Genomic DNA, 18,072 nt, shown 5'->3' on the forward strand with positions numbered 1-18,072 from the left:
TTTGAGTCACACATTTACCTCATTACAACACAGAGTAAACTCTCCTGCTCAATTTAAACCAGCAACACAGAAAAGATTTATCCCATGCAGTAATCTGTGAAAATTTGAGGCCAAGAACCAGTTCGAGTGAAAGTAATAACATTATTTCTTAGTATAACAGAGATTAATTAACTAACAACTTTTTACAACTCTTTCCTCTAATTTTCCCTTCTGATAAGCCCAATTAAGATTTCCCAAAATTCAACTTTTCAAAAACCAGCCAGATGTCGAATCTTCTTTTCTTCTTAGAGATTTCTGCTTCACAGGTTACTGATCGATAAAGGTACCTTTAAGAGACCTATTCTCTGGGCAGTCTGCAGATGTCATTTGCTAAGCAGTTCTCCTTCCAACTGTTCAATTTTTCCTGGTCTTTTCCCCCAAAGCATCAGATTGTGTCATTGCCTTTTAAGATTGTCAATATGTTCAATTCAAACTTGATCAGAGTTTGGTATTTTTCAGTGGATAATTTAAATTTATTGGCCTAATTCAAATGTGTTTCATAGTCTCCAGGCAATCAGCTAATCGATTTGTTCGACCAAATGTTACATTATACCTTTTTCAGAACACTTGCTGCTGGGTCAAGTAGTTCTGCCAGCTTTTAACTCTCAAAGGTACAGAACACCCAGATCTTCATAACACACTAATCTCATTGGTCCTGTGCCAGTTGGCTAGTAGCTCAAGTGGTAATGCAGAGATTACTACCTTTTTGGTTCTGCTAATTAAATTTAGCTCCTAGCTGTCATATTCCCTCAGCAGAACATCTTTCTACCTGTATCGTTGATACTTGCGGACCACAGAAACTGGATCATTCCCCTCCCACTCCAAGTTTTTTTGCAACCCAAATGAGATATCCTGAATGTGGGCACTAGGCGAACAACACAGTGTCTTTGGGATTCTCAATTCTGGCCTTGGCCAAAAGTGTCCATTCTCTCAAATCTACTATCCCTGATTACATTTCTCTTTTCTTCCCCTGTAATACAGTGCTATGGACAATTTGCTCATCCTTTCCTACCACTCCACTCTCATTCGCACAGGAACAAGAATCTCATACCTGTTAGACAAGCTCAAGGGCTGAGGCTCCTTCAGCACTATTTCCTGGATCCCTTTACTGGCCTCACTTAGAAGCGCACTCTCCTCTCCATGACCACTGACCAAATTAGAGGTAATTAATCTATGGCAGAGGAGGGACCTCCAGAAACAGTTTTGCTCCCACCCTGGTGTCACAGTGATCAAAAGTCAGGTTCAGCTCATTAACTCTGAGCCAGAGTTCCTCAAGCAACCAACACTTGCTACAGATACAATCACTATGAACCACAAATGGGGTCCACTAACTACCACATCATGCAAGTACAATATATTGCCTGGCCCTGCATTTCTACTTTATTTACTTACTGCTTAATTTGATTTTTAAATTGCATAATTGTCACATATTGCAAGGTTGTCAAAAATAAACACTGATAAAATGGAAACTAAGTTCAGCATGCATTGCAAACACAGGGCATAGGTTTAGGGTGACAGGGGAAAGATGAGAGACCTCAGGGGCTACTTTTTCACACATGTATGCCAGAGGAAGTGGTGGAGACTAGTACAATTGCGACATTTAAGACACCTGGATGGGTATATGAATATGGTTAGGAGGGATATGGGCTGGTTGCTGGCAGGTGGGATTAGATTAGATTGGATTGGGATATCTGGTCGGCATGGACACGTTGGACCAAAGGTCTGTTTCCATCCAGTACATCTCTATGACTCTAAATATAATACACTTTTTTGGTTGTAAACATCCACAAATACAACTATTTACAGGCCTTGCAAGCAATACTCATGAAATATTACTCACAATATGACACAAAGCTACTCAAAACCTCGTTTAGGAGTTACAAACAAGCTTTTCTTTAATTGAATAATAAAGCAGCAAATTTATCACATTGAAAAGTTCACAAATCATATTTTAATAGTGCTGTTAGCATTCAACTCATTGCTTAACATTTATGTATAAAGGAAATATGATAACCTTTTGTGTTTGGATATTAAACAAAAACGTTCATGGTACATGCATAGCCTACCTTATAATTTTTGCAGCAACTGATTAAAGCTTATGTAATAAGTTATAGAAATAAAGTATTCAGAAAGTTGTATGCAGATAAGAATTAAACAATGGCTGTGGTGCCACAAAAACGTACTTAGCTATTTATCCAGTGGGCAATTTCTATTGTAAGATCTCATGCCAACAATGACCCAGCTGCAGTGTTGGACTGGGGTGGACAAAGTTAAAAATCACACACCAAATTATAGCCCAACAGGTTTATTTATCCAGGAAGCACTAGCTTTCGAGGCGCTGCCTCTTCATCAGGTGGTTGTAGAACATGACCATACGACACAATTTATAGCAAAAGGGTTACAGTGTCATAGAGTTGTAATGATATATTAAACAACTTTTAATATATTTAATGACACTATGACACTGTAACCCTTTTGCTATAAATTGTGTCATATGGTCATGTTCCACAACCACCTGAAGAGGCAGTGCCTCAAAAGCCAGTGTTTCCAAATAAACCTGTTGGACTATAATCTAGCTGCAATAAACATACAAAATCAGAAAGGGCAAAGGATCCAATAGTACTGGATTTTTCAGTGCAGTACCTTAATTAACATTTGTATTAATTTGGATGTCAGTCGTTTGAGTTTGAGAAATGAACACAAGGTAGAGGGTGGTCGCTGAGACTCAACTTACAGCTGGACTAGAACCAGAGACAGATTACTTCAGGAAAATGTTTATTGGCTCTGTACATGCGACATGAAAGGAGCAAAGTGAACAACTAAACAAGGATCATCTTCTATCCTGAAACTTAAGTTTACAAATAAGTCAAAATATATTGTTAAAATATGGCAACTTTCACTTCACTAAAACTGTAGCCACAGAAATCATGCAGATATTAAATCTTACTTTATTTTTGTGGATATCTTCACATTATGGTTGTATTTACAATGTGCTTTATTCTATGGAGCAAATGTAAAACAAAACTATAAAATTTACATCATGTTTTAATCTTATTACAGCTATTATATAATTGCTCGAGTATATCAGAGATGTAGTGGAGGGAAAAATAAATTCCTACATGTTTTAATGAAAAGCAGCTTACAGCATTTTCAAGAGTGCGCGCAACAGGCACATACAGCGTTATATATACCTTTATTAAAAATGGTGAAAATCACATACATAAATCTGTGAAACATACATAGTAACAAGTACCTTATTAGATCGAAAGGTTTCATTACTTAAAAATCTATTTTGATTCTACCTGCCAGAAGTTAAATTACAAAATAGTAAAATAAAAACCATCTCATTCATCTTTCATTGGGGTTTTCAAATCTATATTCTAAAAACCTCAACTCTGTAAAACTCCTTATGTACAAAATTTTAGGTGCTAATGTTGATACAAAATTTACATTCCTAGAAAGTTTAAAATATTTGGAATGGGAACCAAATTCAATCTCCAACAGTAAATATTTAACAGTTCAAGGGAGGGCATTTTTCCCCTAAGGAAATATAGTTGCATATCTCTACATATGAGAATAATGAACTCATTACTTCTGGAAAAAATCTGTAAAAAGCAAGTAGTGTGCAAAATGAACCACACTAGTTACATGAAGAACATTTATAATATAAATTGTGGCTTAAGTTTAAGCAGTTTTTTTTTAGTATATAAAGCCCTGTAACAGAATATACTGAACCTGAGACTAAAGGAGAAAAAAAAACATGATAAACTGGAGGATTATCATGTTAAAAAGCATGTCAAATTGTTCAGCAATTGTGCTTTATGTATTCGGGTATCTTTCCCTTCAAATAAAATTTAGCCTAAATCATCATTAAACAAAATTATAATCAACAAATTACACATCAGTCGGGTTTGAATATACTAACTCCTGCCACAAAATTTTCTTCTGTTTAATTAATTGGCAAATTAGATTTAAAACTTAAAAACCATCATATCCTCTTGAACAGTCTACACAGTTACTAAAAGCTTGCCAAAGTAACACTTATTTCATTATAAGCGAATTATAGGGACATAAAATAATTTTGATATAACTTAACAGTGGCAATTTTTAAACAGACTGTTAATACAATTTCAATTGATACAAGACTTGTCACTTCCACGTTCATAAAACTGCACGTTGCATAAATAAAGGAAAACAGATTGAGACTTGAGGGGGTCCAATTTGAAACTTGACCAATTCACACAGTGAATGGTTCAAAAGAATATAACTAATCGGAAACTAGACCATTAGACAGCAATGGTGTAATGACTTTAGTACAAATGCAAAATACTGCAGGAAGTGGAAATATAAAATAAAAACAAAAATACTTGAAAAGGCTCAGCAAGTCAGCCAGCATCTGTAGAAACAGTTGGCATTTAATGTCATAATGACATCAGAGTTCAAGAGCTGAAATGTCAATTCTGTTTCTCTCAAAAGAGGTTTCCTGATCTGCTGAGAATTTTCAGCATCTAATTATTATATGGTACAAGACTTTACTTAGAATTCCACAGTAAAAATGGCTCAAGTTTCCTAGCTCATTTTAAAGTTAAGAGGACACTGAGATGAGAGAATTGTTCCAGTCTTTTCAGACAAGCAATGATTATTAAACAATTAAAATATTAAAAATTGCAAGAAACTGAAAATTTAGTAAGTAAAACAAAAATTTTATCTTGCATGTTGTTTCTCTCTAAAACCCATCCAACTGAATAAAACCTGAGTGGATGAGAAAGTGGGTGGGAGTGTGCACACATGTGCATAGATGCAGAGTGCTGGTAACATACTTTCAAAATACTTAAATTAGAATATCATTAGACTGGCTAGATTGGACAAAAAAACTTCCTGAAACATGAACTGGCCTTTTCTGTTTAAAATGTCTCTTCAAGGCTTAAAACAGTAAGCACCCTTTTGCAAAAATTCAAAAAGTCTGCTTCTTAAAAATAGTTGGTACACTTCTATTTGAGATAAAACATGCTACAGTTTCACATACATTTAAGAACATGTCTTAAAAATATTCAAGTAGTGAAAACTACAGTTATACATTTAGATTCATAAATATAAATTTATAGCATGAATGCAATAAGATTGTTCACTAGTAAGGAACTAAGTGTTGACAGTTGATTGGGTAACCACGTTCTTTTAAATATAGACTGAACATACATTTTTCTGTAATATTTACAACAGTAATCATCTCCAGTTATCTACAAAACATTACAGTGTTTTGCACAATTGCTTCATAATAGCAGTAATGGTCACATCAGCAAGTACATGACTGTAACCACAGATGAACACCAAATAAAATTTCTAACTATCAAGTTACAAGTTTCCAAGCTCCAGTGCATAGGTATCATTTATGCTTTTGTTTTATGCCCACTGAGGGGCTTTAGTAACCACCATATCTTTATATTGTACACAATTCATTTCAAAGGCACAGTTTTTATTCATCCCAGATTATTTTTACCCTGCAGTCTAGTTACAGTGTTTGCAGTCAAGGTATTCGTCAATCAAATGAGACTTCTATTTTGGGACAAAAATCGGTAATGCTAATTTCAAAAGATACCACTTTTTTTTTTAAAAAAAGAGTTGGGTACATAATTTTAAAATGGCTTGAATTTTTCTAGGGATGGGTGTACTTAGCTTCACAAAGTTTTCCTCATTGAGAAATGATTAAGTTGATAAGAGATTCAACAGATGGAAATGTAAGCACCAGAGTACATAAGAATTTTAGCCCATCCTCTCATAATTCCTGTTTTCTCAAATTTTGGAATGAACTCAATTGAGTACATCCAAATGCAGCAGTCTCTATCTCTCAAATTTCACCATTTCGTCCTCATTCAGTGGTCCAATAATTCTCAGCGCCTGGAAGAAATAAAAAACAAATTACACTTAGTACATTGCAGTTTGTAATAGACTATCCACATATTTGATTTCAGTTTAATCAGTGCACGATTTTGTTTGTTCAACTTACACCTGGAAAGTAGTTTTATATGATCACAATTCCATGCTTATTCAACTTCTAATAAATACTGCAAACCTTTCACTGCACTCATTGTAAATTATCAAAGCACTGATTGACAGAAAACGTATTAGCCCATTATTCTAATGTATTAAAATTATTTTCTTCCTTACTGCTAGATGCTAATCAATTTTAACTGAAACAAACTCCTTTCATGAAACACTTTTAAAAATATCCTTGGAAAACAAGATTTCAGATTTCCACAGTGCTTAAATCATTTAATTTGGAGGAAATTAGTTGAGGGCACAATGAATTTTTGAAATGATAGCACCATCTACCAGTGATACTTGGAAATACAAAGTTTCATTGGCACTTTTCCAGTCATAACGTAAATGGAGCAATTTATTTAACATGAAAACACAATTCTTCATCACCAGTTAATCATGATATCAGCAATTAGTTTCTTGGTAACAGGATGAAATAATCCAATGATACATCTTCACATTTTCTAACTTTCAAAGTAGAGGAACATCAGTCTCATATAACCAGGTAACCTAGTTGATAGTGAGAAGTCATATTTTGCTCACTAAATAAAAGTTGAGTCACCATAGTCTTACCAGACCATAGAGCTGCTCTCTCAGGAGTGTGTTAGGACATGGGGTAAACGCTCCTAAATTTAAAACACAGCAAAGATTTATCCCATGCAAGAATCTGTAAAGATTCGAGTGGCCAAGAAGTATGTAAAGTAAAAATTAACAACTTTATTTCTTAAATATAACAGGGAATAATTAACTAATCACTATTTACAATTTCCTCTAACCTATCTTGTACCTTCCCTTCTATAATACTAGTCCGATAAAACTCCCAATTAAGATTTACAAAACCACCCTTATCTCAAAACTAGGCAGCTTTCTTTCTTCTATTTGGATCTTCCTGTGTCGTCTTTTTTTCTTAGGAATTTCTGCATCACAGGTTACTGACCTTTTTAAAGAGAGCTATTTTTCAGGCAGTCTGTTTATATGCTGGGCTTGTCAGTTCTCCTCTCAACTATACATCTCTATGACTCTATGTTTAAGTTTCCCCAGTCTTATACCTCTAAAGCATCGGACTGTGTCATTGGGTTTTAAGATTGTAAATATACACAATTCAAATTGGATTGGAGTTTAATATAAGTTAAACTGATTGGCTGCATTCGAATTTGTGTTTTTGTCTTATAACAACTCAGTGAATGCTGTTTGTTCTGAATCAAATGTCACTGTGTAAAGTCTCCAGCACTCTGTGTACTTGCAAGTCCTTCACTCTCTTGAAGGTATAGGATATTTCTACACCTTCATAACACCTCCCCCCTTAAGAAAAAAATGAAATATCAATGAAAAGATGGCTTCTTTTTTCATCAAACTTTTCAACACATTACCCTAACATACAGATAAGTTTCATATAAGTTCACCTTAACTTCTTTCCATATACCTATATATAATATATTCCATATATAACAAATCTCATCTAAACAGAGTTAAATCTGCTATAACACATCTGCGATTACATTCTTCTGACCTGCAACATGTATGATTTTTAAATTAAAGCCTGTAACATAAGACTCCTAACGAAATAGTCGCATGTTCGTATCTTTAAAATGTTCTAAGAATGTAAGTGGATTGTGGTCAGTGTACACAACTGCCTCAGACACATTGTTCGTGACATACACATTAAAATCAGTAAAGCCAGTACCAAACTCAATAGTTCCTTTTCATTTGTGGAGTATTTACTCTGGTGGACCTTCTTTGAAAAGTAGCCAACTAGCAATTCACCTATCCTCAACTTCCTGTTGCACTACAGCTCCAACTCCAATGTCACTAGCGCCGATGGTGACTTTAAAAGGTTTTGAAAAGATTGGTGTAGTTAAAACTGGTTTGGTGGTTAATATCAATTTCAAATGGTCTAATGCCTCCTGGCATGGTTCTGTCCACTGTGGTGTTCTTCAGCAAATCAGTTAATGGTGCCACTGCACTGCTCAAGTTTGGGACAGACCTCCGATAGAATCCGCTGAGTCCTAAGAATTGAAGCACCTCTTTCTTCAAGGTTGGTCCTGGAAATTCCTCAATGGCCTTTGTCTTTGCGTTCCGTGGGGTCAACCTTCCATGACCGATGTTATGTCCCAAGAACGTCACCTCTGCTTTCGTGAATTCCGTTTTAGGTTTATCACCAGCTTTGCGTCTTGCAGTCGTTCAAAGAGCTCTTTTAACTGTACCATGTGATCTTTCCAGGACTTACTAAATATCACTACATTGCCCAAATAGACTGCAGTTTGTTAACCCAGTCACAACTCTGTTCATGAGTCTTTGGAATGTGGCAGGCATGTTCTTCATTCCAAAGGGCATCATTTCCAACTGATATAGCCCATTTTGGGTTACAAACACAGAAATGTCTTTCACCAATTCTGATAAAGGTGCCTGCCAGTAACCAAACATTAAGTCCACCTTGGTGATGTAACTTACAGAATACAAAATCTAGCAATTGGATAAGAGTCAGATTGTGTAACGGTGTTAACCTTCCAATAATCCTCGCAGAATCATCGAGTCCTGTCCGGTTTGGGAACAAAGATGATTGGTGAACTCCACTCATTCTGGCTTGGTTTGATGAGGTTCTCATCGAGCACAGCCTCCACCTCTATCTGGACCTGTCTGGCTTTGAAAGGATTAAGCCGATGGGGGCGATGTTTTATCGGAGCAGTATTCCCTACGTCTACTTCCTGTGCAATAGTATTTGTCCTCCCCATCTGATTCTTACATATGTCTTGTACTGTAGTAACCAACCTTTCAACTCTGTTCTATGCTCCTGAGACAAATAGCTTATTAATTTATCCCATCCCTCAAGGGTGACTTCATTTTTTAATCTATTTTGAGGCACCTCAAATAATACCTGGATTGGATTCCTCACCCTGCGAGGCAGTCACTAACACTTGTTTCTCCAGTTCTTTCTCTCTAGTATAATACCGTTTCACCATGTTCACATCATTCTCAATAATTTTTTTCCTATCTGGCATCTTTACTAAATAGTTCACCCGACTCAACTTTTCCTCAAATTTGATAGGGATCACTAAACCTGGTTTTGAAGGGATCTCTTATCATTAGTAACAGTACCAACACGATATCCCCTTGGGAAAATGTCCAAGCCTCAGCTTTTATATGCCACCTGCTTCATTCTATACAGTGGAGAAAGTGAGGACTGCAGATGCTGGAGATCAGAGCTTAAAAATGCGTTGCTGGAAAAGCGCAGGTCAGGCAGCATCAAAGGAACAGGAGAATCGACATTTCGGGCATAAGCCCTTCTTCATTCTACACAGTGCCCTCTTTAGGTGCTGTTTAGCTAACTCACCTACGCGACTTAATCTCGCCCTCATCTCTGATAAATAATTGAAGTGTGAGATCTCCGACTTTGGAGCTGTCAATTTTTCTTTAATTAATTTCAAAGGGCCTTTCACTTCATGACCCGAATATTAACTCAAAGGGAGCGAACTGCGTAGATTCATTTGGGGCATCTCTAATGGCAAACAATACGAATGGGATACCTTTATCCAAATCATTTGGGTAATCCTGTCAGTATGCTCTCAACATGGTACTCAAGGTCTGATGCCACCTTTCTGAAGCTCCCTGGGATTCAGGATGATATGCACTGGAATTAAAGTGCTGAATTAAATACCTGAACTATCCATAACCTCCTTAAACAGCCTAGCAGTAAAATTTGACCCTTGGTCCAACTGAATCTCTCTGGGTAGCCCATACTGTGTGAAGAAAGCTACCAACTCCTCTACTAGGCTTTGTGTCTTGATACTCCGTAATGGAATTGCCTCCGGAAATCTGGTAGACACATCCATTATGGTTAACAAGCACTGGTTCTCACTTTTCGTTCTCGGAAGGGGAACGTGCACAATCAATTATAATCTCCGTGAAAGGTTCTTCAAATGCAGGAATTGGCAACAACGATTATATTATAGTAGATCAGATAACATTAGATCCCCTACAGTGTTGAAACAGGCCCTTCGGACCAACTAGTCCACACCGAACCTCCGAATAGTAGCCCTCCCAGACCCATTTCCCTCTGACTAATGCACCTAACACTATGGGCAATTTAGCATGGCCAATTCACCTGACCTGCACATCTTTGGACTGTGGGAGGAAACCAGAGTGCCCGAGGAAACCCACGCAGGCATGGGGATGCTGGTTTTATTACCACCTGAGGCCTACAGACCATTTGCCACATATGATGCCTACAGCAAGTTAACCACATCCTCTCTTGTGACCCTTGCCTGTGCAAGTTTTTCCTGCAGCATTACGTCAAACAGGGTATCCGCAAACTGAACCTCAATTCTTTCATCTTCTCTTCACTTTGTGCTGTGACTTATGATAATGGAATCTGGTTATCTCACAGTATGGGAAAATACTAGGATATTTCTGTTTTAACTCCTCAGTTTCTTGGTCTTCCTTGGGCTTCTCCATAACAAGGGGTGTCACTCCCACCTTGGAACCTGCCAGGTCATTCCCAAGAAACCATATTCCTGGAACTGACACACCGTCAATCACTTCAACTGTAACTTCCTCAGTCTTAAGCTGGCACTCCAACCTGATCTTGGAGGGGAACGCTAAATTTCTGTCCAGTTATCCCACAAACTCTCAGGTAACAGATCAGACAGGGTGCGTATTTGCTCATCCCTTACTATCAGTGACTGGTTAGATCCTGTACCTCTCAAAATTATAACTTCTTATCCTTCTCCCCTGTTCGTTCTGAATAAACTTTACTTACAGAGGCGAGTGCTTTGTAGAGATCAGGTACTAACTCCATACCCAGCCCCTCCCTAGGCCGTGCACTCTCCTGCAGCTCCTTGGCTCTTCTTGGGATCTCCTTTACTACCTTCAGTAATGTCACTGGCTTAGCTTCTTTCACCACATCTTTTCCCACAGTGCCTTTCTTTAACGACGCACAGAGTCTTTACGTGTCCCACCTTCTGAAACAAGCGGCACTATAATTTTCCGTGTCCTATTCCATTACAGTGAAAATACATAGAACATAACAGCCCTCGATGTTGCGCCACACTGTCATACTAATCATACTATTCAACGTATGTCCATATGCCTGTCCAATGATGACTTAAATGCACTTAAACTTGGCAAGTCTACTACCGTTACAGGCAAAGCATTCCGTACCCTTACTACTTTGAGTAAAGAAACTACCTCTGACATATGTCTTATACCTATCTCCCCTCACTTTAAAGTTGTGTCCCCTCGTGTTTGCTGTTACCGTACTTGGAAAAAGGCTCTCCCAGTCCACCTTATCTAACCCTCTGATTATCTTGTTTGTCTCTATTAAGTCACCTCTCAACCTTCTTCTCTCTAACGAGAACAGCCTCAAGGCCCTCAGCCTTTCCTCGCAAGACATTCCTTCCATACCAGGCAACATCTTAGTACATCTCCTCTGCACCCTTTCCAAAGCTCAACATCCTTCTTATAATGCGGTGACCAGACCTGTATACAATACTCCAAGTGTGCCCGTACCAGAGCTTTGTACAGCTGCAGCATAACCTCCTGGTTCCGGAACTCAATCCCTCTATTAATAAAGGCCAAAACACTGTATGCCTTCTTAACAACCCTGTCAATCTGGGTGGCAACTTTCATCTGAGGCCTTTCACCTCCTGGGCTTTTTTTTATCATGTGCTAACTTCTTACCAGTGCTCTCTACCAATGGTTTTGTAGCGTAGGATCTCCCCTTCTCAGGAAGAAATTCTAGCCAGAGGTTTGTCTTATGCACCAACATGTACTCATCTGCTAATTCTACTGTCCTTCTCATTTCCTGAACTTTCTGTTCCTCCACGTGAATTCTTAGCATCTCTGGAAGTGAGTTTTTAAAACCGCTCCAGAGCCTCAAATGTTTTATGTCTTTTCAAAGCATAGAAAATAGAACAATACAGCTCAGAACAGGACCTTCGGCCCTCGATGTTGTGCCTACCTGTGAACTATTCTCAGCTCGTCCCCCTACACTATCCCAAAGTCATCCATGTGCTTATCTAAGGATTGTTTAAATCTCCCTAATGTGGCTGAGTTGACTACATTAGCAGGTAGGGCATTCCACACCCTTACCACTCTCTGCGTAAAGAACTTGCCTCTGACATCTGTCTTAAATTTATCACCCCTCAATTTGTAGTTATGGACCCATCCATCAAAATGACTATGTTTATTTCTTTCGAACTACCAGAGAAATTTGCCCAATAGGTTAGAGATCACAAAACACATCACTGGAAGAGAAATTGACTAGGCTGACACAGAACTGACAGTCTGCACAGGTAGATCAGATTTCTCCTCCCACAGCTAAGGATGAGACCAGTTTTATAATAATGCTGCACAATGACACTGATTAAGAAATGGGAAACTACAATGTTTCTGGAAATGGAGTAATTTAGTTGCAAAGATGCTAATTGGAAAACAGTTTATCGGAGGAGTGTCCTGTTCCTTCACACAATGCAACATCCTGACAGTATCATGGTTCCATTCATCTTCACAGGTAGGTCTCTTCTGAAGTGGTGAGGTGCTTCCATTGTCCTGTCTGTCTGTCCTGCTCTGTGTGGCTTGGGTATTGCTGGATTGTGAAACTGCCCTTAGGACTTTGAGATATCTGTGGTGCTCTGTCATGTCCATGGGAACTTAAAGAGTATTGCCTTATATGTGCGCTGTCTGATTCAGCTGTGAGCTGCTCGGGAATTCTGGGTGTTTTGGTATAGTTGGGCCAATATTGCTTTTGTGGGCCTATCGTGGATTAGCAAATCTTTTCCCACACAAACTCAACATAAGTCTGACCTGATTCCTCTGTGTTTCTGAACTGCTGTCTATGCGCTTCTGGTACCAATAAGCACTTAAAATTGTCTGTTTAACCTCTTAATAATCCCTTGACACCTCATCTGACAGTGCCGCAAATACCTCACTAGCTCTACCTACCAGTTTGGTCTGAACTAGCATTATCCATAAATCTTCGGACCACTCCATCTGCCTAGCCAATTTTTCAAATGAAATAAAGCAAGCTTCAACATCTTTCTCATCAATATGTGGCAGTTTTGATTTATATATATCACTACCTTCTCTTTTAATCTCCATCATGTTAACTTGATTTTGCTAAGTTGCAACTCAAGCTCAAATTCTCTTTCTCTTTGCTCTGTCAAGAACCTTCTCTCTTTTTTCTCTCTCTCTCCCTTTGTTTATCTTCTAACTCCATTTTCCTCAATTGCAATTTAAGTTTTTCTACCTCTACTGCACCTCCGTTTCTCTGACACACCTAAGTGTTTGAGTAATTCCCTTACAATTTCAGCTTTACTTTTGTCCTTGGTTAAACCCAAATGTAACTTCTTTGCTAATTCTAAAAGTATGGTCTTTTTCTTTCTTTCTAAACTTTCTTGGCAAATTTGAGAATCATCTTCAAATCCCAGAACCTCTTTAGCAATTTTAAGAGCCATTTCTCTCTCTCAATTTAATCAATCAAGTTATCGAAATTAAACAAATTGTCTCATCCACACTTTATTTAGAGATCTAGGACACTAACCTGATAGTGTGTAAAACTGCTGGGACTCTTTGTACCCCAAAATCTATTCAAATCTGTCTAAACCAGTTCAAATCACTGACCCGAGCCCCCAAACTGTTATGACATGGGGTAAACCCTGCTGCTAAATTTAAAACCAGCAACACAGAAAAGATTTACCCACGCAGTAATCTATACACATTCGAGTGGCCAAGAACTATTTAAAGTAAAAATTAACAACTTTATGTCTTAAAGTATAAGAGAGAATAAGTAACTAACCACTATTTACAATTTCTTCCTCTAACCTATCTTTTACCTTCCCTTCTATAATACTAGTCCGATAAAACTCCCAATTAAGATTTACAAAACCACACTTCCTATCTCAAAACTAGGCAGCTTTCTTTCTTCTAGTCTGATTTTCTTGTGTCTTCTTTTCTTCTTCTTAGGAGTTTCTGTGTCACAGGTTACTGTTCAAGAAGGTACCTTTTTAACAGAGGTATTTTTCAGGCAGTCTGTTTACATGCTGGGCTTGTTAGTCCTTCTCTTAACTGTTCAAATTTCCCCAGTCTTATATCCCCAAAGCATCGGTGTCACTGGCTTTTAAGATTGCCAATATTCTCAATTCAAACTTGATTAGAATTTGGTATTTTCGGGGTATAATTTAAACTGATTGTCAGAATTCAAATTTGTGTTTTTGTCTCATAGCAACTCAGCAAGTGCTATTTGTTCTGAATCAAATATTACTTGCAAATTCTCCAGGTGTTCTCTGAAACGTTCCACAAATAGGCAGCCTGTCTCCCCAATATAGAGGGTGCAGCGGATGCAGTAAATGATGTGTGTGGAGGTGCAGGTGAATTTGTGGCGGATATGGAAGGATCCCTTGGGGCCTTGCAGGGAAGTAAGGGGGAGGTGTGGGCGCAAGTTTTGCATTTCTTGCAGTTGCAGGGGAAGGTGCCAGGAGTGGAGGTTGGGTTGGTGAGATGCGGTGGAGAGCATCGTCGATAATGTCTGGGGGGAAATTGCGGTCTTTGAAGAAGGCTGGGTTGTTCGGTATTGGAACTGGTCCTCCTGGGAGCAGATGCGGCGGAGACGAAGGAATTGGGAATATGGGATGGCATTTTTACAGGGGGCAGGGTGGGAGGAGGTGTAGTCTAGGTAGTGGGGAGTCGGTTGGTTTATAGTAAATGTCCGTGTTGATTCGGTTGCCCGAGATAGAAATGGAGAGGTCTAGGAAGGGGAGGGAGGAGTCCGAGACGGTCCAGGTAAATTTGAGGTCGGGGTGGAAGGTGTTGGTAAAGTCCGCCCCAACCCCCACTCCAGCCTATCACCCTCACCTTAACCTCCTTCCACCTATCACATTTCCAACACCCCTCCCCCAAGTCCCTCCTCCCTACCTTTTATCTTAGCCTGCTTGGCACATTCTCCTCATTCCTGAAGAAGGGCTCATGCCCGAAACGTCGATTCTCCTGCTCCTTGGATGCTGCCTGACCTGCTGCGCTTTTCCAGCAACACATTTTCAGCTAACATTAGAGAGAGACAACTAGTAGTAGTTTAACCTTAGGATCACCACACCTCAGGTGGTGAGGGGAGTCATAGTAACAGCCAGTGCGGGAATTGAATCCACTCTGTTGAGATCAATTTGCATCACAAACCAGCCATCAAAACAAAACTACACTAACCAACTTCAAACACTAAGCAGAAGTTGCGTAGACAATGGATTAGGTAACCACACTCTTAAATGTAGACCAAGTGTTAATTTTCCTGAAATATTTTGCAATAATCATCAACAGATCTTTACAAAACATAAGCATGTTGTACATTTGGTTCATTATAGCAGTAAAGGTGAAATCAGCAAGTATATGTCCGAAATCACTGAAAACCACTCAATAATATTTCAACAAATTTCTACTTTTCAAACTCCAGTGCAGAATCCAGTTGTACTTACACAAAGTTTTGTGTTGGATGTGGATGCAATTGTGAATCAAGTGAGGAGGACAAGATTGTGTTTGGCATCAGAAAAGACAAATAGAAAGAAAGAATATGTAACTGTAGATGATTGTATAAATATCTGAGGGGATGGGGCAGAACAGATAGAAGCAGGCTGATGGAATGGAGGAAGAGAAGCAGGGTGTCAAAGGTCAGGGTAATGTGTAGTTTGGGGGTTTACGAGCTATGTATGGGGTCGGTTGAATAGTTATTTAGGAGTCAGAATATGTATATTGTTTAATTAAAACCCTCTTAATTCTCAGATTTAATTTTTGTTTTGAGGGTGCCAAGTGTAGAGGATTTGCCCAGCAGAACAACTTCCCAGTCAATTTCTTTGGCATCTAAGATTAGGATAATGCAGAGTCACCATGTATAACTCACATCTACACTAGAATGATGATTCTCTGGCCATCAGAGAATACAGCCTGAGTTTTTATTACAACTTGAGAATTAACACTCTTTTTTGGAAACAAAAGGTGCAGCTATGATTTACACATTACTGCACTTAACACACTGCCACGACACATTTGGACTTGGAAGCACAGGTAAGAAAAACGTATAATTTCTTAACTCTAAGTTTAAAAAAAGTTAAGAGTTTGAATCCATTGCAAAGGAATCAATTATAGTTTTCTTGAATAAGAAACACTTTTTATCCATTTATTCTGGCAAGCTGTAAACATAATCAGCAGGAAGAAAATTAACAAAGAAGCCATGTGGTGGAAAACACAATGGAAAGCTGTAGCCAAAGAATGGTACAAACAGAGGAGCTGGATAGTGAGAAGTCAACTATCAGAAAGAAGTCACTCTGAGGAAGCTGTCAGCATTCCAGCTATGCAGAAAAGGGAAAAACAACTCTTGGATCTACAGTGCGAGCTGGATATTTTCCCCAAAGGTGGCCAAACCATGAGCTACTTGAAAAGGTATACGTTGAAAAACAACTCTGGAAAGCCACACAGATAGGATTGTTGTGACCAGACAGGATTGTTGTGACCAGACAGGAATCGGAGAATGTGCCTTACTGAATATAATCATAATCACAAAACTCATAAGGTAAAACCATTGTTGGGTGGACTCTTGACCTACTGTCTGAATAAAGAACAGTGTATTGTAGAACTGTGTAGTTACACAAGGGCTACATTTCTGTGAGAAGTGATGAGAATACTGATGGGTTGGATAAGATGTAACTCCCCTCCAGATCCCCATCTGTCTACCACCTACAATGCACAAGTTACGAATGTGATGGAATATACCTGGATGATTGCAGGTCCAACAACACTCAAGCAACTCAACTCCATTCTGCTTGACTGGCACTCCTTACAGCACCTTCAACATTCACTTCCTCCATCAGCAACGTACAGTGACAGTGTGTCATCTGTAAGATGCACTGCTAAAACTCAACACAACTTTCTCAAAAACATCTTCTAAACCAAGACTTCGATCATACAGAAGGACAAGGACAGCAGATATTTGGAATGCCATAGCCTGCAAGTTCCTTCCGATCTAACAAGTAGGTTAGACCAGGGAAACCCAGTGGATGTGGTCTATCTAAACTTCCAAAAGGCCTTTGATAACGTGCCACACGAGAGGCTGCTGAGTAAGGTGAGGGCCCATGGTGTTCGAGGTGAGCTACTGGTATGGATTGAGGATTGGCTGTCTGACAGAAGGCAGAGAGTTGGAATAAAAGGTTCTTTTTTGGAATAGCAGCCGGTGACAAGCTGTGTCCCGCAGGGTTCAGTGTTGGGGCCGCAGCTGTTCACATTATATATTAATGATCTGGATGAAGGGACTGAGGGCATTCTAACGAAGTTTGCCGATGATACGAAGTTAGGTGGACAGGCAGGTAGTACTGAGGAAGTGGGGAGGCTGCAGAAGGATCTAGACAGTTTGGGAGAGTGGTCCAGGAAATGGCTGATGGAATTCAATGTGAGCAAATGCGAGGTCTTGCACTTTGGAAAAAAGAATACAAGCATGGACTACTTTCTAAACGGTGAGAAAATTCATAAAGCCAAAGTACAAAGGGATCTGGGAGTGCTAGTCAAGTTTGGTCCCCACACATCAGGAAGGGCATACTGGCACTGGAGCGTGTCCAGCAGAGATTCACACAGATGATCCCTGGAATGGTAGGTCTAACATATGAGGAACGGCTGAGGATCCTGGGATTGTATTCATTGGAGTTCAGAAGATTAGGGGGAGATGTAATAGAAACTTACAAAATAATACATGGCTTGGAAAGGTGGACGGTAGGAAATTGTTTCCGTTAGGTGAGGAGACTAGGACCCGTGGACTCAGCCTTAGAATTAGAGGGGGTAAATTCAGAACAGAAATGCGGAGACATTTCTTCAGCCAGAGAGTGGTGGGCCTGTGGAATTCATTGCCACGGAGTGCAGTGGAGGCTGGGAGGCTAAATGTCTTCAAGGCAGAGATTGATAAATCCTTGATGTCACAAGGAATTAAGGGCTACGGGGAGAATGCGGGTAAGTGGAGTTGAAATGCCCATC

General features: G+C 39.1%; 1 protein-coding gene across 2 annotated transcripts in view; it reads right to left on the reverse strand.

Moving 5' to 3' along the window:
* Positions 1 to 2,801: 2,801 nt before the first annotated feature.
* si:dkey-229b18.3 overlaps positions 2,802 to 18,072 on the reverse strand; it is a 52,410-nt gene continuing 37,139 nt past the window's right edge. For both annotated transcript variants that reach the window (XM_043701235.1, XM_043701234.1), the window contains one exon: positions 2,802 to 5,934. In XM_043701235.1, the coding sequence (XP_043557170.1) occupies positions 5,878 to 5,934 (57 nt within the window). In that variant the 3' untranslated portion in view covers positions 2,802 to 5,877. The remainder of the gene's footprint in view (positions 5,935 to 18,072) is intronic.

Source organism: Chiloscyllium plagiosum, chromosome 12 (assembly GCF_004010195.1).
Source record: "Chiloscyllium plagiosum isolate BGI_BamShark_2017 chromosome 12, ASM401019v2, whole genome shotgun sequence".
Taxonomy (NCBI): Eukaryota; Metazoa; Chordata; class Chondrichthyes; order Orectolobiformes; family Hemiscylliidae; genus Chiloscyllium; species Chiloscyllium plagiosum.